General features: G+C 39.4%; 1 protein-coding gene across 1 annotated transcript; it reads left to right on the top strand.

Annotated features, from left to right (window-relative positions):
* The first annotated feature begins 5,237 nt into the window (after positions 1-5,237).
* On the top strand, positions 5,238-24,626 carry LOC124391226 (cytoskeleton-associated protein 5-like). Its single transcript, XM_046857660.1, has 43 exons — positions 5,238-5,394; positions 5,965-6,035; positions 6,127-6,320; positions 7,197-7,403; positions 7,576-7,747; positions 7,833-7,968; positions 8,056-8,153; positions 8,295-8,408; positions 8,628-8,732; positions 8,817-8,906; positions 9,019-9,183; positions 9,938-10,066; positions 10,181-10,336; positions 11,023-11,130; positions 11,209-11,319; positions 11,556-11,648; positions 11,789-11,977; positions 12,061-12,155; positions 12,285-12,342; positions 12,497-12,622; positions 12,841-12,974; positions 14,544-14,718; positions 14,826-14,939; positions 15,018-15,146; positions 15,339-15,533; positions 15,650-15,794; positions 16,216-16,301; positions 16,420-16,530; positions 16,628-16,777; positions 16,933-17,136; positions 17,537-17,672; positions 18,187-18,380; positions 18,469-18,632; positions 19,585-19,752; positions 20,395-20,503; positions 20,609-20,779; positions 21,043-21,233; positions 21,546-21,618; positions 21,925-22,113; positions 22,201-22,299; positions 22,853-22,895; positions 22,995-23,119; positions 24,073-24,626. The coding sequence occupies exons 2-43, from the start codon at positions 5,979-5,981 to the stop codon at positions 24,274-24,276; spliced, it is 5,712 nt and encodes a 1,903-aa protein (XP_046713616.1). The 5' UTR covers positions 5,238-5,394; positions 5,965-5,978; the 3' UTR covers positions 24,277-24,626.
* The last annotated feature ends 60 nt before the right edge of the window (positions 24,627-24,686 follow it).

The raw sequence follows: 24,686 nt of genomic DNA, 5'->3' as shown, positions 1-24,686 counted from the left end.
AGATCCACTGCCATTCCGAGAGCGGCCTCTAGAGGTGAATCACTGATGCCACTGATGTTTGTTTTTACACGTGACACTGCGCTCTGCACAGAGAGCACTACACTCACCGACCACTTTATTAGGTACACCTTACTAGTACCGGGTTGGACCCCCTTTTGCCTTCAGAACTGCCTTAATCCTTTGTGGCATAGATTCAACAAGGTACTGGATACATTCCTCAGAGATTTTGGTCCATATTGACATGACAGCATCACGCAGTTGCTGCAGATTTGTCGAGCTGCACATCCATGATGCGAATCTCCCGTTCCACCACATCCCATAGGTGCTCTATTGGATTGAGATCTGGTGACTGTGGAGGCCATTTGAGTACAGTGAACTCATTGTCATGTTCAAGAATTTAGTCTGAGATGATTCGCGCTTTATGACATGGCACGTTATCCTGCTGGAAGTAGCCATCAGAAGATGGGTACACTGTGGTCATAAAAGGATGGACATGGTCAGCAACAATACTCAGTTAGGCTGTGGCGTTGACACCATGCTCAATTGGTACTAATGCACCCAAAGTGTGCCAAGAAAATATCCCCCACACCATTACACCACCACCACCAGCCTGAACCGTTGATACAAGGCAGGATAGATCCATGCTTTCATGTAGTTGACGCCAAATTCTGACCCTACCATCCGAATGTCGCAGCAGAAATCGAGACTTCTCAGACCAGGCAACGTTTTTCCAATCTTCTATTGTCCAATTTTGGTGAGCCTCTGCAAATTGTAGCCTCAGTTTCCTGTTCTTAGCTGTCAGACTAAGTGTGGTCTTCTGCTGCTGTAGCCCATCCGCCTCAAGGTTCGACGTGTTGTACATTCAGAGATGCTCTTCTGCATACCTCGGTTGTAACGAGTGGTTATTTGAGTTACTGTTGCCTTTCTATCAGCTCGAACCAGTCTGGCCATTCTCCTCTGACCTCTGGCATCAACAAGGCATTTGTGCCCACAGAACTGCCGCTCACTGGACATTAGACAGTGGATGCTTGATAACTTTTTTCTGCTCAACTCAGATAAAACGGAAGTACTTTTAATAGGAACACATGGTGTTTCTGTTTCAGCGTGTACGGCTGTCAAAAACCTTGGTGTGATTATTGACCATAGTCTTTCCTTTGAGGCTCACGTGAATAATATTACCAGGATCACCTTCTTTCACCATAGAAATATTGCTAAAATATGAAATATGAAATATGAAAATATGATGATGTTACAGGATGCAGAAAAACTAGTTCATGCTTTTGTCACATCTAGATTAGACTACTGTAATGCTTTACTGTCTGGGTGTTTGAGTAAGTGCATAAATAAGCTTTAGTTAGTTCAGAATGCAGCAGCAAGAGTCCTCACTCGATCTAGAAAATATGACCACATCACCCCTGTTTTAATCAGTCTACACTGGCTCCTAATAAAATCTCACATTGATTATAAAATGCTACTGCTGACGTATAAAGCACTTAACGGTCTTGCACTGTATCTGAGTGAACTTCTCTACCAGTATGATCCTACACACCTATTTAGATCAAAAGGTGCTGGCTCTCTGTTGGTACCTCAAATAATGAAGACTACAGCAGGGGGCAGATCTTTCTCTTATAAAGCCCCACAGTTATAAAACAGCCTTCCAATCAGTGTTCGGGATTCAGACACAGTCTCAGTGTTCAAGTCGAGGTTGAAAATGTATTTATTTTGTCAAGCCTTTGATCAGTAGATTTTTTTCTTAGGTAAAGGCGCAGATCTGGAGGGAATATGGATATAGAGTGTTTGTTGAAATGGGATATTTGTATGCTGTCGTCCCCTCACATTTACACATTCACTTTGTTGATGGTGGTGTGGTGGGTCGTCTCTTAACCCAGAGATCCCTCATGTTGGTGTTACCTTCTGGATCTCCCTTTTAGCTATGCTGCCATAGCGAGTCTTTCCGGAGTCCAAACTGCACAGTGACATTAACTTTCATATGACAATAAAGACAAATAATAATCCATATCCTTCTCCTTCTTTCACCCTCTTCTCTCTCTCTTTCTCTCGGTTGAGTTAAACATGCTCCTGAGGTTCCAGTGACCACTGTTCCTGCCCCTCTCCCTCTGTGGATCTTCCCACTTGGTCCAGGCCTGCCTCTGGATTGTATTCTCTTCGACTGGAGGCCACTCTGTGCAGCTTGGGACGGTTTTTCATCATCGCCTTGGGTGGTGCCATGAAATTCCTGAGTAAGAACGAGCGCTTTGAGGATGGATTGGACTGTAGTTAATGTCAACAGTCTTCTACATAGACTCAGGACTACTTTTCGCTTCTGATCGCAACATCATATATCTGCTACAAATGGACATTCGGTGCAACCCAGATGAGGATGGGTTCCCTCTTGAGTCTGGTTCCTCTCAAGGTTTTTCCTTCTGCCATCTCGGGAGTTTTTCCTTGCCACATCATATATCTGCTACAAATGGACATTCTTGCTCATCAGGGACAAACTTACTTATAAAGAACATATTAAATTTTAATCACCACATTATCTGTGTAAAGCTGCTTTAAAACAATGTTCATTGTTAAAAGTGCTATACAAATAAAAATGAATTGAATTGAATAAGGACACTAGCCAGAAAAACAGTATGGATTTTTGCGATTAATCGGCAAAAGATGAATCAGTCAACCTCAATTAAAAAAAACGAAACAAAAAAAACCCATAATTGGTCAATTAATCGATTATCGGCAAGTACGGTCCAACCTAGCTATTGGTAACATTAAAATCCAATATTGCTTGACCTCTAGTAATGTGCACAGGAAACAGCCTGTTAGACCATATACATTTATACCATACAAACTCTTATAAGGACATCGGAGGGAAAAAAGTCACAAGACAAATGACAAAGTGCAAATGCAAGAAACGAAAATGTGTGCATGGTATTTCCAAAGTAAAGGGGTAAATGTGTGTGCAAAATAACACAAAGAAGTCTGTATACCTCTATACTTCATGTTTCTTTCACAAGACTCAAATCAAATTCCAATGCCTGAAAAAAAAAATCTGTATTAAATGTCATAACCACATCCATATTAGTTACACAAAGAAACGTGATCTGGATTCACATTTCTCTGTTCAAGCTCCTCAGTCCCCTGCCATGTGAACAATAAAAATATTGGCAAGACATTGACCTTTCATGACGTCCAAAATTTCGGCATGCGCTCGTCTATATTTAATTCATGTTCCCCACTGAGCAGAGAAAATGCAATAGCTACAGAAAATGTACACAGCCTGCATGAAGAAAGTGAATGTGTTGGCTGTTTCAGCAGCTCTACTGCCTTTGCTCCTAGAAATAATGCAGTCATGGTAATGTGGGACTAAATACCAATCACGTGTTCATGTGTCCTCACGAGAGCTCAGTTGACAAGAACAACAAGAAGAACAAAACAACTTATTTTTTAAATGTAGGTTATTTTCCAATATTTCTAAGAAATTAGGTGGGAAAAAATCTAATTTGGACGTATGATGTAGTATTTCTGTGCCAAATAAACTCTTTCCGGGTTTCAGAAAAGGTTTTTTTTAGTATGTCTCTTCCTGATGTCATAAAGGGGAATTCCTTGTATGGGCACGAGAAGAATGTCTCTAAAGGAGTGTGTTTTTGGATGTGAGGGAAGAAGAACCTTGCTTAGTACTTACCATTTAGACACATCCTGCGGTAGTCGTTGTTGTCGTTGCTGTACTCGGGATTCTGGATCAGATAAGTTGGCCATAATTAACTTAAGACTATAAAGTTATTGTTCTAATTTTGTAGCTTGCAGACGATCAGTTCGCAAAAGCTGCACGTGCTTGTGGCTCTTTAGCTCCACCCACAGCATGCCATCAGGAACTCAGCTGTTTTCGGAGAGAAGTGTAAAGCTGTATCTTTCGTTTATAAATCTGCTAAAACTAAAGACTCTTCTGAGATATAAAGGATGCAATACTATTCTGTGGGTTCTCAAGATTAACATGAGATTGGCCAAAGTTGTGTGTTTGACCTTTAATTGTTTGAAGTTGGTGAGAAACACACAGATAATTATTTAGTCCCTGTGTGTGTGTGTGAGTGTGTGTGTGTGTGTGTGTGTGTGTGTGTGTGTGTGTGTGTGTGTCTATAAAGTAAACACTCAGCTGACCTAAATGTTAATTTATATTAATTTAACTTATTAATTTCTCAGTCATCTCACAGAGAAGAAGCAGAACTGTAGAAATGGCCAAGCAGTGAATGAAATAATCTGTGATAGATGGATAGCAGGTTGGAAAAATGGATCATTGAGCTTGGGGGAAAAAAAGAGACACTTAAAGAAAAATACAAGTTTTAGGAACAAACCCCTTCTATACTGGTGTAGACCTGGGCTGTGGATCATCTGGTACCTTGCCGCACAGAAAGAATAACTTTTTAATGTTGATTTTATTTTCATTTTATTGACTTTCATGCTCTGCAAGATGTGTTTTTGATAACTTGAATGTTATGTCAACCCACATCTGTACAAATGAAGAATTTAGCTGCAGAAGATCATCTGCCAAAGTTAGACAAAAAATTATTTGAGATCAATAGAGAAAACGGTAAAGGCTATTATATATACATTTACAATGAACAGTGCTGATGAAGAGGACATGGACATCTACATTAGATATTGCTGGTGAAGGGGACATTGACAAGTACATTAGATATTGCTAGTGAAGGGGACATGGACAACTACATTAGATATTGCTGGGGAAGGGGACACGGACATCTAACTTTGACCTGGTCATTGATTTTGTTTTTATTCAGTTTGCAACTTATTTGATGAATAAAAGGTATAAATTCATTGACAGTTTCCCAATTTTTTATTGTTCAAAATAAAATGTATAATAACAACAAATATATAATATAATTATTATAATATAACAAAAACTAATAAAAAATATTTTGAATGGCTTTTCACCAAGAGCATATTTTATTTTAGTTTTAAATGTAAACATTGACGTGAATATAAACTTGTAAACAATAAACTTGACATAATATCCTATTATAATCCATTAATCTTAATATAAATAAAGTTTAAATACAATAAAATAAAATTCAATTGCGCATTCGCTTCCTCCATCACTACACCATGTGACCGTCGGTCGCGTTTGAACTCACCTATCAATCGCCTTCTCGCGAACACGTGATCTGACCAATCAGAAACGACGCGTCCACGAGCTAGCCAATCAGAAGCGGGTTTTCTGACGCACAAAATATTTAAAATGTGGCTCGAGACGCCTTGATACAGCTGTTGAGTGTTGATGAGAGGAAAACGAGCTGCTTCGGTATCCGTCGCTAAACTGAGCTTAAATCTCCTTATACCGCGAAGTTTAAATTTAGGACGAGGTGTACAATTAATTCTTGGGTAAGTTAAACATTTATTTTCGTATAAGTTTATTTGTTATTGTGTTTTGAAGCCTATCCTGGGTTCGGCTGTAGTTTGGCACTGCGCATGTGCAGCCATTAAGTTTAATATTTACACTGCTTTAGGATGTAATATTTTTAGAAAACTACTTTCCTAATTTAAAAAGTCTGGGTGAAATTATATTTATATATGTTTATCTTTTATAACCTACAGCAGCAATGTAACTTGTGTATTGACCTTTTGTTTAAACTAGTCCTGGCCCAGTTTCAGCAGGTGGTGATGAAGTCTACCAGGACATGATCCTACTGTTAAAAGCCAAAACCTGAATCACAAGATCTTTATTATTATTTCTTTAACCAAATACTAAAATCATTCCCTTCATCTGAAGGCCTTGAGCTGTAGTCTCCTTGGTTAACACACATGCTTATATCCTGATTCCTCTAACCAGACATGTCAAACTCGGTCTTATTGGGCTACATTTGGCCTTTGGGTCTGCAACAGAAAAAGTGAATGCTGTTCAGTTTTGAAAGCACTATGCTTATAAAATCCTTTTACATTTGCTTGTAACAGAAGCGCAGAGCATCATGGGAGACGACAGCGAGTGGATGAAGCTTCCCACAGACCAGAAATGCGAACATAAGGTGGAGTAATGCTTGAGCCTGAACTCGTGCGTACAAAAGAATTGATTTGATGTCATTTGCTTACAGGTGTATTGTGCTTTTCGATCCCCAGGTTTGGAAAGCAAGGCTAAGCGGCTACACAGAGGCTCTGCAGCACTTTCAGAGGATTACAGATGACAAGAGTCCAGAATGGGGCAAATACCAAGGACTGATCAAGAAGTTTGTGACTGACTCTAATGCAGTGGCACAACTCAAAGGACTTGAAGCGGCTCTGGTTTACGTGGAAAATGCCCATGTGGCGTCTCGGTAATGGAAACCCCCTGCATAAGAGTGATCCTAATTTTTGTGTTTGCGAGACAGAAGTGAAGGTTTTGACATTCACAGCAGATATTGCTGTTGATGGGGACATGGACCTCTACATCAGATACTGCTGTTTTGGGACAATGACTATTGTCAAAAGAGCCTAACAAATAAAACCAAATTGAATATTTTGAAAGCAGATCAATTTAGTGTCGAGTAAAGAGTTTATACAGTCTCCAAGGTATTTGTCTGATTTGTTTTCTAAGAATGACAGTTAATTCCTGTCTTGACCACAGAGTAGCGCTAGTGAATGGCACAGGAGTTACACATTCGGGGTTTTTGCATCAAAATGTTTAGACCTTAAGTCTTAAATTCGCTGTCCTAGGTCTTAAATCATTTAAAACGTGGTCTTAATTTTTTCAATGTCTATGTATCGGAACCTCTAATCATTGAAATGCTCTCTCGTCGTTTCCATGACAGTGTAGTTTGTTCTTCTGCTGGTCCAAATATAATTTGATGTATTACAACTAATGAGATCATCATGAAACAGCCAATCAGATTTTCTGTTTTAGTGCAAATCTCTCTTAGATTGTACCGCAGACATAAAACAAATTAAAACATTTTGGCTGTAAGAGAGTGCAAGTTTAGCGATACCTCACTTGAAAGAAAAAACCCCTAGAATTTAGGCCTTGTTTAAGGCCAGTTGTTAACACCGTATTTGTGTCATGTTCTAGGTCTTAAATTTTCTTCTTAATGGTCAAAGGTTTCTGTGCAACCTGCAGAAACTTTGATAATGAGCTCTAATGTCACAACAGGTGAGATATAATGGTTCTACTGGTGCAGCTCTTAAGTGCTCCTGTCTGGCTTTCCCTCCTTTCTCAGAACTGTCGGCGAGGTTGTGTCCGGCGTGGTGTGTAAAGTCTTTAACCAGCCTAAAGCACGTGCTAAAGAGCTTGGCTTGGACATCTGCTTAATGTACGTCGAGATCGAGAAAGGAGATGCGGTTCAGGAAGAAATTCTCAAAGGCCTCGACAATAAGAACCCGAAAATCGCCCTCGCCTGCGTGGAAGTGCTGAGGCGGGCACTGAGGTGAGTGATTAAAGCAAGAGAAGATGCCAAATAGTACTAAATATAGAAAAGCAGTTTATTTTAATACATTTATTTGATTTCTTTGGATTTATGCTGTTTGATATATTTATTTTTAGATCTGATTGTTTTATCCAACCATACTTTACAATAAAATACAAAAATGTCTTTTCAGTGACTTTGGAGCAAAGATCATCACCCTGAAGCCGGTCGTGAAGGTCTTGCCGAAGCTTTTCGAGTCTCGAGAGAAGGCGATTCGAGACGAGGCTAAACTGCTTGCTATTGAGGTTTACAGATGGATCCGAGACGCGCTGCGTCCTCCACTTCAGAATATTAACTCTGTTCTGGTGAGGCAGAGACTCTTTACTGAATTTCTTATTTTTATTTATTAAATTTTATCAAAATCTACATTTACCATTTTCTGTGTGCCAGCTGAAAGAGCTGGAGGACGAGTGGGCGAAGGCATTGGCTCCTCGTCAGAGCCGCTTCCTGCGCTCGCAGCAGGACCTTCGAGCCAAGTTCGAGCAACAGCAGCAGGATGGAGGAGACGGGGAAGCGGAAGGAGACGGTACAGTAGTAGTCTGTACAAAGGCTGTAGTGCTGACATGGTTTATGAACATGTGGATGACCTTTTTTTTTTTTTTTTGTCTCACAGGTGATGTGGAGGAAGCTGCTCCAGCAGTCGATGCTTATGAGCTACTGGAAGCAGTGGAGATCCTCTCCAAACTACCTAAAGACTTCTATGACAAGATCGTAAGGAGATACGTTGGTCCTAATCATCAGCATATGCTCACTTTTTTTTTTTTTTTTTTTTAATAAACGCAAGAAATTGATTTCATATTTTTGTGCTGTTTTCATAGCTTTTGTAAGCAGGCATTTGTGTGTTTCATGCAGGAGGCGAAGAAATGGCAGGAGAGAAAGGAGGCTTTGGAAGCTCTTGAAGCTTTAGCAAAAAACCCCAGACTAGAGAGTGGAGAGTATGGAGATGTTGTCAAAGCTCTCAACAAGGTTAAAAAGTCTTTTTGGAAATTTCTTTCCACTGAAATCATTGCAAACGAGGAGTTCTGTGAAAGTCCACACACACACTCTTGATAACTTTGTGGCTGAGCTGCATTTTCTGTTCAGAGCTTTGAATGTGACAGACTTTCTCCTGTGCCACTTCTCAAAATGTGTATTAAAACTCTCTGGTTCCTTTATTTTAAATAAAATCTGTCTAATCTTTTCCAGGTCATTGGAAAAGACACAAACGTCATGTTGGTGTCACTGGCTGCTAAATGCGTAGCAGGACTCTCCACCGGCCTCCGCAAGAAATTCAGCCCCTATGCTCTTCATGTAAGTTCTTCTCTGTTAAGTATGTTTGACGACCATTTTTTTTTTAGTTGTATAGTTCTTATTTGTGTGATGTTTTGTATGTAGTTGGTGCCAACCATTCTGGACAAGTTCAAGGAGAAGAAAGCTCAGGTGGTGCAGGCCCTGCAAGAGGCGTTAGATGCAGTGTTTCTTTCAGTGAGTCTTTTTTTTGTTTGTTTTTTTTTTCCCCAATCAATTCACTTTAAATGCGTTTACACTGTTAGTTTTTTTTTTTTTTGGTTAATTACAATGCTTACATTTCTTTCAGACAACACTTGAAAAAGTAAGCGAAGACGTCCTGGCTGTGATGGACAACAAAAACCCATCCATCAAACAGCAGGCTTCGCTGTTCCTCGCCAGAAGTTTCCAGCATTGCACTCCCACCACGCTGCCGAAAAGCCTGCTCAAACCTTTGTGTCTCGCTTTGCTGAAGGTAAAAGCCGAGAGCAGCTTTAATACTCGGTAGAACATTGAAGAGCCTGAATCATGGACAGTGGTGGACGAAGTACACAGACCATATACTTGAGTTAAATTAGAGAAAAGTGGTAAAATACTATTTCTCCAGTGTTTCCTTTAAATAAAAGTATTTGCCTACAGCACAATTTAAATAGCTAATTACCACGATTTAATAGGACGTTAAGCAAAAGTCTTGTGACGTGATATTACGGCTCTGATCAACTCGGTTTACGTGGAAAGATTGACTATCATTCTATGAACGATTGGTGTGCTAAGAGTAGCAAACATTGATTTGATGTGTATTAAAATAATCATGAGCGGAAAACCTTGAAGCTATTTCCTTTAGAACCAAATAAAATAACAGATTTGAGAGCAGTTAGTTTTGGTTTACGGTTATTTGGTTTTTGTCGCTACTTTTTGCTGTTGATCTGGACCATAAGTCATGCTTAGTAGATACCAATCAGCTTAGGATGGGTTAAATTTAGCACGTGCTCTACCCTGATTGGTGGCTTGCTGCGTGCTTGACTAGTTTTTATCCACTCATAAATAAAAAGACAGATTTAGCTAAATTAAGTAGAAAGTTAAGATATGACTTTGAAATACAGTGAATGCAAAGTAGACCTTTAGATATACCTAGTAGTATTCTGTAGATAAATTTCATGAAAAACTAACAGGAAGTGGTAAATAATGCAAGTCTTTTTTTTTTTTTTTTTTTCTTCCCGTTCTTGTAGCAAGCAAATGATTCAGCTCCTGAGGTTCGAGACGCGGCATTTGGAGCTTTGGGCACGGCGCTCAAGGTGGTGGGCGAGAGGGCTGTGAGCCCTTTCCTGGCTGATGTGGACAAACTAAAAGTGGACAAGGTTAAAGCATTTCCTCGCCTTCACAACGTCTGATGCTTTGGAACGTATTCGTTTTACGGTTTCTACTTTTGGAATATTTAGCACATTTAAGACTTGTTTCGTTGTCTCTCGTAGATTAAGGAGTGTGCCGAGAAAGTGGAGCTGCCCGGAGAAAAGAAAGCTGCAGGTCAGATGAAGGAGAAAAACGCTCCAAAAGCCCTGCCTGCAGCTCCTGCTCCAGATAAACCATCTGCTCCTGCCAAGAAAACACCTGCAGCTGCTGCCACTAAGGTCAGTGATCATGCTTGTGATCAGGCCCCCCACCCCCCCATTACAACTGTTATATTAAAAGAACAGTCAAATATCCCATATGAAGATCTATTTTTTTTTTTTTGGGGGGGGGGGTCTACTTTGTACTCAAATTATGGTTTAAATGAAAACGCTCAAGAGCATATTTCAAATAGCATATAATGCTTTGCGAACACCTGATTGTGTCTTAAGTATAAATTATACTATACTGTAATTATACAACAGGGGATTATAAATATCTTTATACGTCCAGGTTGCGAACATGTTCTAATTCAAGTCCATCAATTAAAAACCTCAAATGACTTATGTATATAGATATTAAACAGTGTATATGTACCTACACAAGCATATGCATGATTATTTTTATCAGTCATCTATTATTGCAACAATTTCTTACTGACTGCCAAAAGTGCACAGATTTATTATATATATGATTATATGAATATATCCAAATACATTTGGACATATGCTGCCAAAATACAGCAATATGTTGCCTAGAGTGATAGCTCTTCAGATATTTATGTATGTGTGTTTTTCCAACACACTTCCTTCCAATTTAATGAACAACTTGATTTCCATCTAAATTTTCATATAGTTAACCACTTATGTAAAAATCCAGTTCTTTCATATAGGGTGTGATGTGTTCATTATTTTTTTGTGTGTTTTAGGCATCTGCTCCCAACAAGAAGGGCAAACCCTCGGCACCTAAAGGAACTTCTGGCCCTGTTAAAGCAAAGAAATCCGAGAGCAAGGACCTAACTGAAGCAGAGCTCTCGGTAAATAAAGCTCTGCTGATTCGCTTGTCATGCGATTGCGTGATGTGTGTATGACTGCACGTTTATTGTTTTGTTCAGCTCGAAGTGTGTGAAGAGAGAGCCGCTGCAGTTCTCCCAGTATCGTGTATGCAGATGCTGGACAGTGCCAACTGGAAGGAAAGGGTGGCTGCCATGGAGGAGTTTCTAAAGGTGATGACTTTTGGTATAAAGCGGCTCAGGAGAGTTTCAGCTTCGTAATCAGGAAACTTATTCCTACGCTTTTGTTATTGAGAATAGGATCGGCATACAAAGATTTACAAGAGTAAAGTTTCTAAAGATAAAAATGGTCATTTTGAATTCTGTCTGAAGCTTTATTGAACTAACGCCCAGGATTTTCTTAATGTCTCTTTTTAAAACTGTTTCAAAGAGTTTTATTTATTTTTCAGGCAATGGAGCTAATGGACAAGGAAGAGATGCCCTGTCAGGCTCTTGTTCGGATTTTGGCCAAGAAACCTGGTTGGAAAGAGACAAACTTCCAGGTAACTCCTTTTCCTCAAATTGTGCAAACACATTTGTCATGTTCTCTTAAACTGCTCCATTCTTTCTGCTCCACATGAGTGAGCCAGTGACATTTCTCTTTCTGATGTCTGTTCATTTAGATTTATTTCTCTGTTCGTAGGTGATGCAGCTGAAGCTGCAGGTCGTTTGTGCCGTGGCTCAGAAAGGTTTGTTTTTCTCCAGAACATCAGCCCTGGCTGTGCTGGAAGCTGTGGTGGATAAAACTGGGGACGTGAAGTGTGGCGCGAGGGCCCGAGAGGCTCTGACCGCTATTGCCGAAGCCTGCACACTTCCGTGGACTGCGGAACAGGTGAGTGGCAAGCACTGCATGTGTTGAATTCGCTGAATCGGCATTTGGGTCAAATTTGTTCATTTTTGGTTTTAAAACTTTAGGTCGTGTCCATGGCCTTTGCTCAGAAGAACCCTAAAAACCAGGCTGAAGCTCTGAACTGGCTCTGTGGTGCTATTAAGGAGTTCGGATTCGCAGGGTAGGTCAAATCCAGCATCTGGTCATGTGAAATCGATAACTGTTTTTAGACCATTTCTGGCGTTTGGTTCTGTAAGTCAATAGTTGCAGTATGACGTGGTTTTTTTTTTTTTTTTCCTTCTTCTTCCAGGATAAATGTAAAGGCATTTATTAATAATGTAAAGACTGCTTTGGCTGCTACCAATCCAGTGAGTATGAACAATTATTTTTGTTTCTAGAATCTTAAATTCTTTATCCATATGTAGTCAAATGTGTGGTTTAATTATTATAATTTTGCATGTGTATGTATAAGTGAAGACCTAAGTAAATGCTGTTTATACATGTGGGGTGTGTGTGTGTTAGGCTGTTAGAACTGCGGCCATTTCGCTCCTGGCAGTGATGTACCTGTACGTGGGCGCTCCTCTCCGCATGTTTTTTGAGGACGAGAAGGCTGCACTGCTTTCACAAATGGATGCAGAATTCGATAAGGTCTTTGGGGTTCTTTTTAACTATTTATTCACCAAATTTAAATTTTGCAGTAGTACCATTTTAATATAGTATTAATGCGTTTGAATCCAACTCATTAATATGGTTCACATTAATGTAGTTTCCTGGAAAATTTAAATTAAGGTGTTAGAGAGAGAGAGAGAGAGAGATATATATATCTCTCTCTCTCTCACAATAAAAAAAAAAAACCTTGTGTTCAGATGAAGGGCCAGACTCCACCTCCTCCTATAAGGGGGCTGTCGAAAGCGAATGGGGTAGAAGAGGAGGATTGTGATCAAGAGGAGGAAAGTGATGGAGGTGCTGTAGTGGATCTTCTCCCTCGAACAGACATCTGGTAAAAACCCTGTTTCTTTTGGAGTTTGTTTTAAAACTTTAAAAATGCATTAACGTAACTATTTTTATGGAACTAATTACATTAATGCTGCACTAATTTCTGCTTGACAATTTTAATTATAAAAGTATTTTTATGATGAATTGATATTAAAACCTTCAGTGCAACACACTTCACAACGGCCATAATTTATTCAGATAAAAAAAATTAACTCCGGGGGGGGGCGATTTTGAATCACTCAACATTTGTTTCTGATGTGCCAAGTCTCAAATCAAGCACCAAAAACTGCGCTCCTTTATTGGCGGTTTGCATTCTTAAGTAAAGCATTACTGCCATCTACTGTGGTAATGGATCAGAGACTTGCATCTCTATTCCCCAGAAAAAAAGAAAACCACCATAAAGCACACATTCGTGTGGAAATGTAGCAAAAGTTCTGTTTGGTGTCCTGGTGATTTGGCATTTAAAACACAATTACTTAAATATTTACAAGAACATTTTGTCTTCATGCTCTGAGTAGGGTTTCACTAATAATAAACATACATTTGCATGAAGCGTCCATATTTGTCCTTGTGCTTTTTAGAGTATTAAAACTTTATCTGTTTTAAGTGTACCTCAATAATTAATGTGCGATTAATAGTTAACTCATGACAATCATGCAATTAGACGTTTTCATTGACCGTCATATTGAAAACCCATTAGCAGCATTGCCTTTAAATCCAATAGCACCTGTATTTTGGTACACGTTCCTACAGCCATATTCTGTTCCAGAATCTTTAGTAATGAAAGTATTTTTTGGGGGTGATTATTTACAACCCTTTTTTTATATTCAATATTTTATTCACAATAGAACATGGAGAACATATGTTTAAACTGAATTTACACTTGTATGCACAAAATGAGCTCATTTCAAATTTGAAGCCTGCTACAGGTCTCAAAAGTTCGGATGTTGCTAGATGTTCTTCCAGCTGAAGTTAATTGGCATCAGGTCTGTAACATGATTAGCTATACAAGGCATGTCTTGGAGAGGCAGGGTCTCTCAGAAGCAAAGATGGGCAGAGGCGCTCCAATCTGTAAACAAGTAAAAAGTTTGGACTACTTTGAAAACAACATTCCTCAACATCAAATTGCAAAGACTTAGCAAATTTCATCTACAGTACATAACCTCTTCAAAACTTTGTTGGATGCCTGTGGACTTCAGACTTTCAGACGACATGAAAAATACACCAAAGACGACCGCAAACTCTTCAGCAGCTGGAAACCCATATCCCAGATCTGTCAAGAATGGAACCAAATTCCAAAAGCAAAACTCCAGATACTCAACCTTAATTCCCTTAAACCGTTTTTGAAAAGGAGATACTACACCATGGCTAACATGCCCCGTGCCAATAAAATACTGGCTAATGTGATTTAAAAGTCTGCATTTTCATTGTATTTATAACAAAAAAGCGTCCCAACATTTCCAGAATTCGGGTTGTTGATTCACCTTTTTTGTAAATTTATTTGGATTCATACTCTGTACATACAAGAATGATGCATTAGAAAACCCTCTGGTATTTATCCTGATGTTTACAGTGACAAAATTACCTCGGACATGTTGTCAAAACTCGGAGATAAGAACTGGAAGTTGAGGAAAGAAGGACTAGAGGAAGTTACTGCTGTCATTTCTGAGGCCAAATTCATTAAACCCAACATTGGAGAGCTTCCTGTGGCACTAAAGGCTCGTCTTACAGACTCCAATAAAATACTGGTGAGTTATTTCCTCTGAAAAAACTTGTTCACTAGTTCGCATGCAAACCCCACCACCAGTGAATAATTTGTTTTGAAGGGAAATGGAGTTGTTTAACTTTTTCTTAGGTCCAGCAGACACTCTCCATCTTGCAGCAGATAGCCACAGCAATGGGTCCTGCTCTAAAGCAGCATGTTAAAGGCCTTGGCTTCCCCATCATCACTGTATTTACTGACAGCAAGGTGAGACAGAAGTGCTTTTATTAAAAATGTAAGAATAAAAAGTGCATTACAATATTAAAAATGTAATATATTTCCCAGACTGCTGTGCGTGCAGCAGGCTTAGCTACTCTGAATGCGTGGGTGGATCAGACTGGGATGAAGGAGTGGTTGGAGGGGGAAGACCTGGCTGAAGAGCTGAAGAAGGAAAATCCATTTCTAAGACAAGAGGTTAGTGCAAGGATGCTTTTTACCCCCATGCAGAAGCCTGCCTGGAGGCTTCTTGTGACCATTTTAAACAAACTGCAAACCCACTTTGTCAGGTTAACTAAAGAGTTAACATTTGGACAGCTTTTACTTAGTTGTCTGAGTGACTGACTCTCTTGTATTTACTGTTTGGCTGCGTTTCCTGTTTTTGTCCAGCTGTTGGGTTGGCTGACTGAAAAATTGCCCACCGTGCGCTCTGTTCCCTCGGATTTTGCTCTGGTCATTCCTCATCTGTACTCCTGCTTGGAGGATCGTAATGCAGATGTAAGGAAAAAAGCCCAAGATGCGCTTCCAGTGTTCATGATGCACCTGGGTTATGACAAGATGAACAAAGCTGCTGCTAAACTGAAGGTACTCGTGGATTTTAACATGCCTTAATTCATTAGCAAATGGTTTCTCTTCACGTATATCAGAAGTTTATCACAAATGCATCTTGTCTGCAATGACGAGTTTTGTCTCTTCCTTAGCCAACATCGAAAGATCAGCTGGTTGGTTTGTTGGAAAAAGCTAGATCCGCCATTCCTGCCAAACCTGCCGCTCCGACCAAGGTAGCTCCGAGTAAAGCAGCACCTGCTTCCACAAGCATCGTGAAGCCCCCTGTTGCACCTCCTGGTTAGTGGTTACCGCATCTATGTTAAACTGCTCAATGAGCATCGCAGAGAAACTAGAGATTAAACCCAGCCTGGATTTGTGACTCTAAAAATCCTTTATAAAAATCCCAATTTATTTCTTAGCAGAACCCATAAGCAGTTTTCATAACTTTTGAAACATGTACATAAATTTGGATATGTGACCTGCCATGTAGAAAGTGGTTTAGATGCAACAGTGAGTGTAGTGTGGCAAGAGGAATTTGCATTATCACTGTATTGCAGAATGCAACATTCCCCTCCTGAAATCCTATATAGCTCGCGAATCAAAGAACTCGGCTACTTGAGACACAGGGTTATTCTTATTACAGACATGTTTTTTTTTTTTTTTTTTTGGGGGGTGACTGACATCTCAGTGATAACAATGCATTTGTTTGTGTTTATAGTTTCAGACAAAGCTGTTCCTCCGAGTGAAACCCCACCAGCAGAATTAAAAAGCCCAAACAAGCAGCTGCACCCAAAACTAAGGTCAGTGTGTGTGTGTCTCTTATTATAGTCAAATTTATTTTATACTGTGCATAAAATTGCTTGAAGGTTTTCTTCCTTTCTTGCTGCTTTTCTTAAATCGTTTTTGTCTGCACGTTTTTAAGGCACTTGTGAAGAAACCACCTGGCAAAGTTGAGGAAGAGCGGAACGGTCCCATCTTCGTCGTTGTTCCAAACGGGAAAGAGCAGCGGATTAAAGAAGAGAAAAGTTTAAAGGCATGTTTTGTCGGATCTCTACTTAGACTCTTAACCAGTGTTTTGTGCACTTATTTATCATGCTTGTGTATTGCAACTTCCCTGCTGGTGTTTGTAGGTGTTGAAGTGGAACTTTTTAACACCACGAGAGGAGTTTGTTGACCTGCTGAAGAATCAGATGGCTGCATGCGTGGCTAAATGGCTGATGGAGGACCTCTTTCACACGGATTTCCAGAAGCACATTAGGGCAATCAGCACCATGATGGAGGTGAGTCCTAGACCAGTTCAACTCTTCCATGTTACCCTAGTTGCCGCAATGCTGATTATTAACCTCGTAAACAGCAGTTGCACTGTTCTGAGCTCTTGGGTGCATGTTGTATAAACTGTGGCTGCTATAACAATATTTATTTATTTTTCTCTTAGCAACTGGAGGCAGAGACTGAGGCCACAGTAAGCTGTTTGGATCTGATCCTGAAGTGGTTCACGTTGCGCTTCTTTGATACAAACACCAGTGTGCTGATGAAAGCTTTGGAGTATCTCAAGCTTCTCTTTGTCAGTCTCAGTAACCAGGACTACCATCTCACTGAGCATGAGGCCATGCTGTTCATCCCTTACTTCACCCTAAAGGTAGGACACTAGTAAACAAAAACGCCAGGGAATTTCATTAATTTGAAAAGCTACCCTTTTCTTTATACATGAGCTCAGGACGCCTCTGATTAGGTAGTGCTGCTGTCATAGACAAGGAAATTCATATCCTCTCTCGCACTTGGAACATTATTTAAATTTGTACATTTTAATACTGACATCAATCATTTTACATTTTATGTTCCATTGTTGTTTTTTGACCCAGGCGTTTGATATTGGGTCAAATGTAATGAGCAACATTTCTACAATAAAATCTTATTACATGAAGGATGTAATGTGCTTTAGCTTATCTTAATCCCAAGAATAGGATGTAGTGGTTTATGCTCTACCACATTGTAAACCCTGGACTAGAGAATTGATCAGAAACCCTGTGCACTTTCAGATGGGCGAACAAAAAGATGTGGTGCGGAAAGAAGTGCGTAGCATCTTCGGCTTGTTGCGTAAAGTTTACCCAGCAAGCAGAGTCTTCCCTTTCCTCATGGATGGCACAAAGTCTAAAAACTCCAAGCAGAGAGCTGGTGAGTAAATCCAAATTACGTCCCCCTGCATGTCCAATGGTTTTGTTCAGACGTGTGATGTGCCTCAATATTCAGAATAGTTGTTTCCTGAAATCAGCTGTGATTTGGATATTTTAGGGGTGTAACTTTACACAAAATTCATGGCTTGGTGCACACCTCGGTTTTGGAGTCACAGTTTAGTTCGTATGTGAATAATATAATTTAGACTAAATCAAATTAATGTAATGCATTTTTTATATTGATGATTAAATTAAGATAAAATAAACATTTTAAATAGTTTACATTTGTTAGACTCGTGTGTAAATTCAATATATACATTTGATTAACATCTTTTCTCCTTCCTTCATTCCCTCTGTGGAATTTGTCAGGATTTTCTCCTTTTAAGAAAAATTCTTAACTGTACATAAAACACAAGTCCATATCGTATGACTGTTATTAAAACAGTAGCAGCGATTTCACGCAAAACGTGAAAATGGCTCGTATTGCCTTAATTGTTTTTCTAATTCATCTGCAGAGTGTCTGGAGGAGCTCTGCTCTCTCGTTGGACTGTGTGGAATGTCCGTCTTCCAGCAGACGGCGGCAAAATCCTTGCGCGAAATTGCCGTTCACATCGGCGACCGAGACACTGCTGTCCGTAACGCTGCGCTAAACACAGTAGTGGCGGCTTATAACGTCTGTGGAGAGCAAGTGTACAAACTCATCGGCCAGGTGGGTTACCTGAATACAGACTAAATGATGCCTAGTGCATTTTTCTTTCCCTTTCACATGGTATTCCAATAATGTAATACAATTGCAGTTGTCCGAAAAAGACATGAGCATGCTGGAAGAGAGGATCAAGCGTTCTGCAAAGAAACCCTCAGCCCCTGTAAACAAACTACAGGCAGAGGAGAAAACTTTAGGGCTGGCTAACGCTAGTCTGCTACGCAAGCCGAACGCTGACTCCGCAACTTCTAAGCTGAGGTAGGCTTCTTAACATGCTACATTTAGATTAGTTGTTGTGTCATTTTTGCTCTGGGTGATCTTGATTGTACACAGACGTAATTGGGGTTACTATAGATAGTAGGGCTACACAAAATTCACGGTCTTTACCTCTTTTTAAGTCACAGTTCAGTACTTGTTTTTTTTTTATTTATTTATGAATAGTTTAATATTCTTTGAACAGTTTACATTTTTAAAGCAATTTTAAATATAATGCCTGCTCGGTTCTATAATATACAAAATATTTGTTAATCAAATTGATGCAATACACTTTATTACATTAAATGACGTAATCGATTAAATTGATTCAATAAAAGTGTAAAAAAAATTTTTTTGGTTGGACCCCATTTGGGTAATACGGATGTGTTTGTTACATTTATTATTTAGTTTAATAGTTATGTTTGCCTTATTTCAGCATACTTTAAATGAAGGATAGAAGGAATGAACACATTTTGCTATTCACTCCCTCTATGTGGAATAGTTGGGATTTTCTTTAAGAGAATTCTTGGAGCTGGACATGAACTTCAAAAGAATCCATATCACTTGACTGTCGTGAAACAAAGCGGCCACGATGCATGCGCATGCAGAACAGCGCACTACACATTGTATTTTCCACATCGGAAATACAATCGTGTACAAGACGGGTACTGAACTGAAAGCCCTGTACCGAAAAAGTCCAGTATGAATGTGTACCGTTACACCCCTAAAAATATAGTAAATCAATTTAAGTTCTCTTCTACTTTTTTTTCCCCCAAAACATAACTTGATTTTCCTGGTGTATGATGCTCTTTCAAAGAAATACTAGATTTGTAATTATAATTGAATTAAGCTTTGACCATGAAGGGAGACTAACTGGAGCCATATCTAATTTACATATTTATTCCTGGAGTCTTTAATCTTCATAACCATCCCCTAATTTCTATCGTTATCTCAGCGAGATTCGGCGTCAGAATGCAGCAGTTCAGGAGCAAAGCCCTGTGGTGCCCCGTCAGTTTCAGCTCGACCCTAATTTTATCATGGATCTTCCTGAAGCAGTCATGCCCGACCTTCTGGTGGTGGAGACTGCCGAATCACCTCTGGACCTCCCAGAGTTCCAGTACAAGTAGGTCTTCTAATAACTGCAAATAAAATAATTGGCGAGGGAGAAAATGGTTCGTATAGGAGTATAAATGATAGAATGATTGGGTCTGATAATCAGCTCAAACAAATAACTCACTTGTATTTAGATGTCACTGCACAGGAGAACACTTATAGCCTCTGTTCCAAAACAAATCTTTCCCTTTATTTCTACCACCTGCTCTAGCAGGGTTTCATCTCCCTCTATTGCTTGTAATGAGAGTGTTGGTGCTAAAGGGGGATGGTTGTCATGCACAGCTGACTGCACAGCAGTGTCTGGATCTGGCTTGTTTAATTTGAGGTCTACAATCAAGGTAGTAGAATAAATGGCATGAATTGTGTAAAAGGAAATTTAACTCCCTCAAAGTATACTGAAACAAAAGTTAAGCTAATCAAATGGAATAAATTGGTAAATTTGACACTGGATATTCTGATGGCATTTTCGGACTTTTGGCTTCAGTGTATTGTCTCATGCCCATGCATTAGATGTCATTCATCATCTGAAATGTCTTGCAAAGTCCTCAATAGTGCTTTTAATAAAAGGAGGGGCTTGTTTTCTAAAGCGCCTAAAAAGGATTTAACCATTTACCATAATCTTTATCTAACTTTTTGGTTTCTTTCTCTAAAGGTTTCCTTCACTCTTCAGCAGGATTGAAGACTCTGCAGCCAGCATTATTTTGGTCATTTCGCAGGTTGCCAGTTCTGATGTGAAAACTAGCATGCAGGGCCTGGCCAAGGTAATGACGTGTGTACAGACAGGAATTGAGACATTGACTAAACCAGTGTGTAGTGGTGGTTTTGATGAAGAATGCAATGAAAAATCTTGCGCATATTAATTTAAGGTCATGGAGATTTTGAGCGAGGAGAACAAATGGAAGCTGATGTCTGGTCACGTGGATGAGTTCATAGTCGCTGCGCTGATGCAGCTCGGCTTGCAGGCCAGCAGGCGCATGGGGGACGAAGGAACGCAGCACATGAAGCTCTACCCCTCTGTGATCGGCTCTCTGAGCTCGGTGAGGATCTACTCCTGCCAATTAGTTGTCTTTTCTTTTCTTTTTTTTTTATTATAATTCTCAGTCTTAAATAAAGACGAATGGTTACCGTGAGGGTCGAACGGTAATGAATCGCAATTCTTTGCTAGACTTGTCGGGACTTACTCTGGGTTTGATTTTAGGATCATTTTGATCTTATAAACTGTTCTTGCCATGAAGATAGCCTCAGTAGCTGACATGGCAGTAAATTATAGTGTAACTAACTACTCTGGGTTTGTGTGTAGCTTGTATTGGCAGGCAAACTGGTCCAGGAAGCCTCCCCGGGGGTGCTCAAAAATCTGGTTCAGACTTTGCTCTCACTCACGCTGGATCCTCGGCATCAGCAGGGCGCCGGAGAATCTCAAGACCTCATCCGCTCTGTCCATATCCTGCTCTCCACTTTATTCAAGACTGCTGATCCCACCAACACGCTGAGGTACAGTACCATGTACTTTATTTTATACACTTTTATTTATATAATTATACTCTATCCATAAGTATCAAATCCTGCCAGTCTCTAAATACTATAACGGTTAAGCTTTATTTTATGGAGATGAACAGATGAGCAAATTGTTCCATATGCATGGAATAGATTGAGTAACTTTTGAGGAACACATGTTTAGCTTTTTATTTGTTAACCTTATTTTGTTCACATTGTCGGTGGTACTGGGAAATGTTGCTGATGTTCACTGGCAATGTAAATGGTTATCAATTCTACTCACTGTACTCACTACCGTCTCCCCCCAAGTGCTTTGCTGATGCTGTTACAGGAGACCAGTAACTCTACTACATGCAATGAGTTTCCTGAGATGGTCATGAAGGTAAAGTCATCTACACTGTCTGAATTAGTCATTTATACATGTATAAGCCTGAAGTCAATAATTTTGTTGGTTATTGAGCTTTTTGAAGATAAATATGTATCTCTTCCAGACCACCTGCCATTTTACAGGGTCCTTACTTTTAAAGAGAGGACCCTTTTGAAGTGCATTTATTAAAATGTTAGCTGAGTTTTTTTTTTTTTTTTTATAAACCATGTATGACTGTGCTATAAGAGAATCAGTTCAGTGGTTTATTAGAATCATGTAGAAACTTTCTTACCCGTACTTGTTACATTTTGTTCCTCGCAGTGTCACTGGCGTATGATCAAGCTGCTTCCAGAGAAGATCGAGTCTCTCTACCTGGACAGAGTTCTTCTGGACATTCATAACTTCATTAAGGCTTTTCCCAAAGAGCTGCTCAAACAGAAACCCAACGATCTGGCTCACCGCACCGTCAAAACACTGCTACACACACTGTACAAACTCGTTGGCCCCAAGGTACAGCATTTCCTGTCCCAAAGGGTGTTTTTTTTTTTTTTTTTTTTTTAAAATAGTGTTTAGTTTTTGTGATTTCTGATTTGACAGATTATGAATCATCTGAGCCTGATTGAGAACAGTAGTGAGTCTGAAGTTGAAGCTCACTTGAAGAGAGCGATGAAGCATTCCGTTTCAACAACCCAAACGGTAAATCAAGAACATTTTTGTGGTTTCCTCAGCCAACAGTGGATTTTACCAATACTGGTAGCTAGGTTGGATTGTACTTACTGATAACCAATCAAGTTTTTTCAAATGGATACGGAGTAAAAATTAAAATATTGAGGGGGGGGGACCATTTATTCAGACTAAAGCAAAATAGCAGTCAAAATAAAAAGTTGCATCCAAAATGAATACTTGACCAGCACATGACATCAGTGATTTTTGCCTCTAGAGGCTGATCACCTAGTGTATAACGCAACCTGGAAAAACTACCGGAATGAATTTTAACAATAGTTCTAGCAGTCCATCGGCACTGATTAATTGGCAAAATTGATGAATCAGTTGACTGCTAGTATAAATGTTTCCCCTGTTAAATCCGTGCAGGATAAAAGCATTTTGCCCAACAACCTTCATTTAATGTGGATGGTTCGAGTTGGAAAATTTAACCTCAAAGTAGTTTTATTTACAATAAGTATTAGTCTTTGTTTTGGAAATCACTTTCATATTACAAAACTAGATTTTATTTTTTTTTCACTTTCAGTCCCAGAGCACGGAACAGGTCGCTAAGGTCCAGGCTCCTGCAGGTTGGTCTATTGCTTCTTTAACTGATTTTGCTTGTACCTTGTGCTTAAAAGGGAATGTGGAAGTTACATGCAAGTCTTTTTTGTATATTATAAACACAGATGCTCAGAAAGGCATCCCACCTGCAGCAGCCTCATCTTCCAGTACTGAGGCTTTTGACGTCGCTCGATATCAGGAGAAACTCCGAGCTCTGAAGCAGATCTATGGCCTTCAAAGCAACTCAAAGGTACTTTTCATTTCCTGGTCAAGTATTAGACTGTAGAAGTGTTTGAGTAGAAGAAAGTGAAGTCATACAGCTTTTGTCTTTTGATTTGAATAGATGTGGCCATTAATTTTCTCAACTTTAACTTAGCATTTCATTATATATAATATATATATATATATAAAATTATAAATCTCATCTTTCTGATTTTTAGCTGTACCATTTACATCATGGCCAAAACTGTAGTTTGGCCACTGGCTGTTTAAATTTAATTCCACCTGAAAGTGTTTCTTGGAATAATGAACATTCTTAAAGGTCAAATTTCTTATTTAATTATTACAATATTACACTTATGCTAATTAGTATTAAAAAAATTACATACCAATAATTCTGTAGCTGACAGTAAAAAAGACAAACTCAAGCGTCTGCTTCAGTCCTTCCAAAAGATCTTTCCTTGGTTAGTTTTCTGCTGATAGAATCTTCCAGAAATGTTCAGTGTGAATCTGCTGACTGAAGGCCAATTCAGCTTTTTTTTATGCTTCTGAAATTTCTGATGTTCTGTGGATGGGGTGAGGCCATGATGAACAAGGCCATACCCATTGGGATGGAAACTCCTCATTTGAATAAAAGTGCAGAATACATTTGTTGATTTGCAGTGATTTCTACACTACATGTGTAATGCAAGTAAATAGGGCTGTATATCGGCAAGAGTCTGGCGATATAATATGAATCACGTTACAGGGGTTGCGATGCAAACTTTGGCAAAAAGAAAACTAACCTGAACCAAGTGGGGTATAGATTTGCATTCCCTAAACAATTAAACTTGCCTGTACCATGAAACCGGTGCCAGCTTTACCTGTATTTCACTGTAGACACAAGTCAGTCAACACTGCTGCCCCCCAAGCAAGAGCAAGACCTAAAATTGTTTTTACCAAATCTGTTTTACCTGCTAATTCCATTCATGTCCCTTCTTTTAGGTGAACGAGGACAAGTCCAGCCTCCCTGTAGTGGGCACTAAGCCTGCCGTCCCTTCCTCCATGGACATGCTCCTGTCTCAGCTTTCTAAACTGCGCGAGTCTCGGGAACAGCAAGGCAGTGAAAATGTCAGGCCTCGCAGTCCTCCCGGGGATATCAACGATTTCCGAGCGAGACTCGAGAAAATTAAAGCTAATTTACGTTGATGCTCGCACGCTTCACAGCATTCCCTGTGTTACCTCTTCTGCAGCAAAATGTCTTTCACATGTCTGTGTTTACATGTACATATTGAAACTTGTTTGTCTCAACATTTTTTACTAACTGCTTTCATATCAGTGTTTTTACTGTGACTTTTATTCTTTTTGGTTTTTTTCTTTCATACTTTAAATAAATGATCATTTTATTTCTGGATTTTTGTCCTTGATGAACCGGCCTGATTTGTTTTTGTCCCCCTCCTTCCTTCCCCAAGCCAAATACAAACTCTGAAGATATGACCAAAACCACTGTTTGGTTGTTTAAACTTCTAGAACAATTTCCAATTAAATTGCAAAAAGAACCAGTTTGTGTTCTAGTCACATGGTGAAGCTCAAATTGCCATCATGCAGCCATGTTTGCT

This window comes from Silurus meridionalis, chromosome 9 (genome assembly GCF_014805685.1).
Source record: "Silurus meridionalis isolate SWU-2019-XX chromosome 9, ASM1480568v1, whole genome shotgun sequence".
Taxonomy (NCBI): Eukaryota; Metazoa; Chordata; class Actinopteri; order Siluriformes; family Siluridae; genus Silurus; species Silurus meridionalis.
Note: the sequence above shows the minus strand (reverse complement) of the source record. Positions and strands in the feature narration are given on the sequence as shown.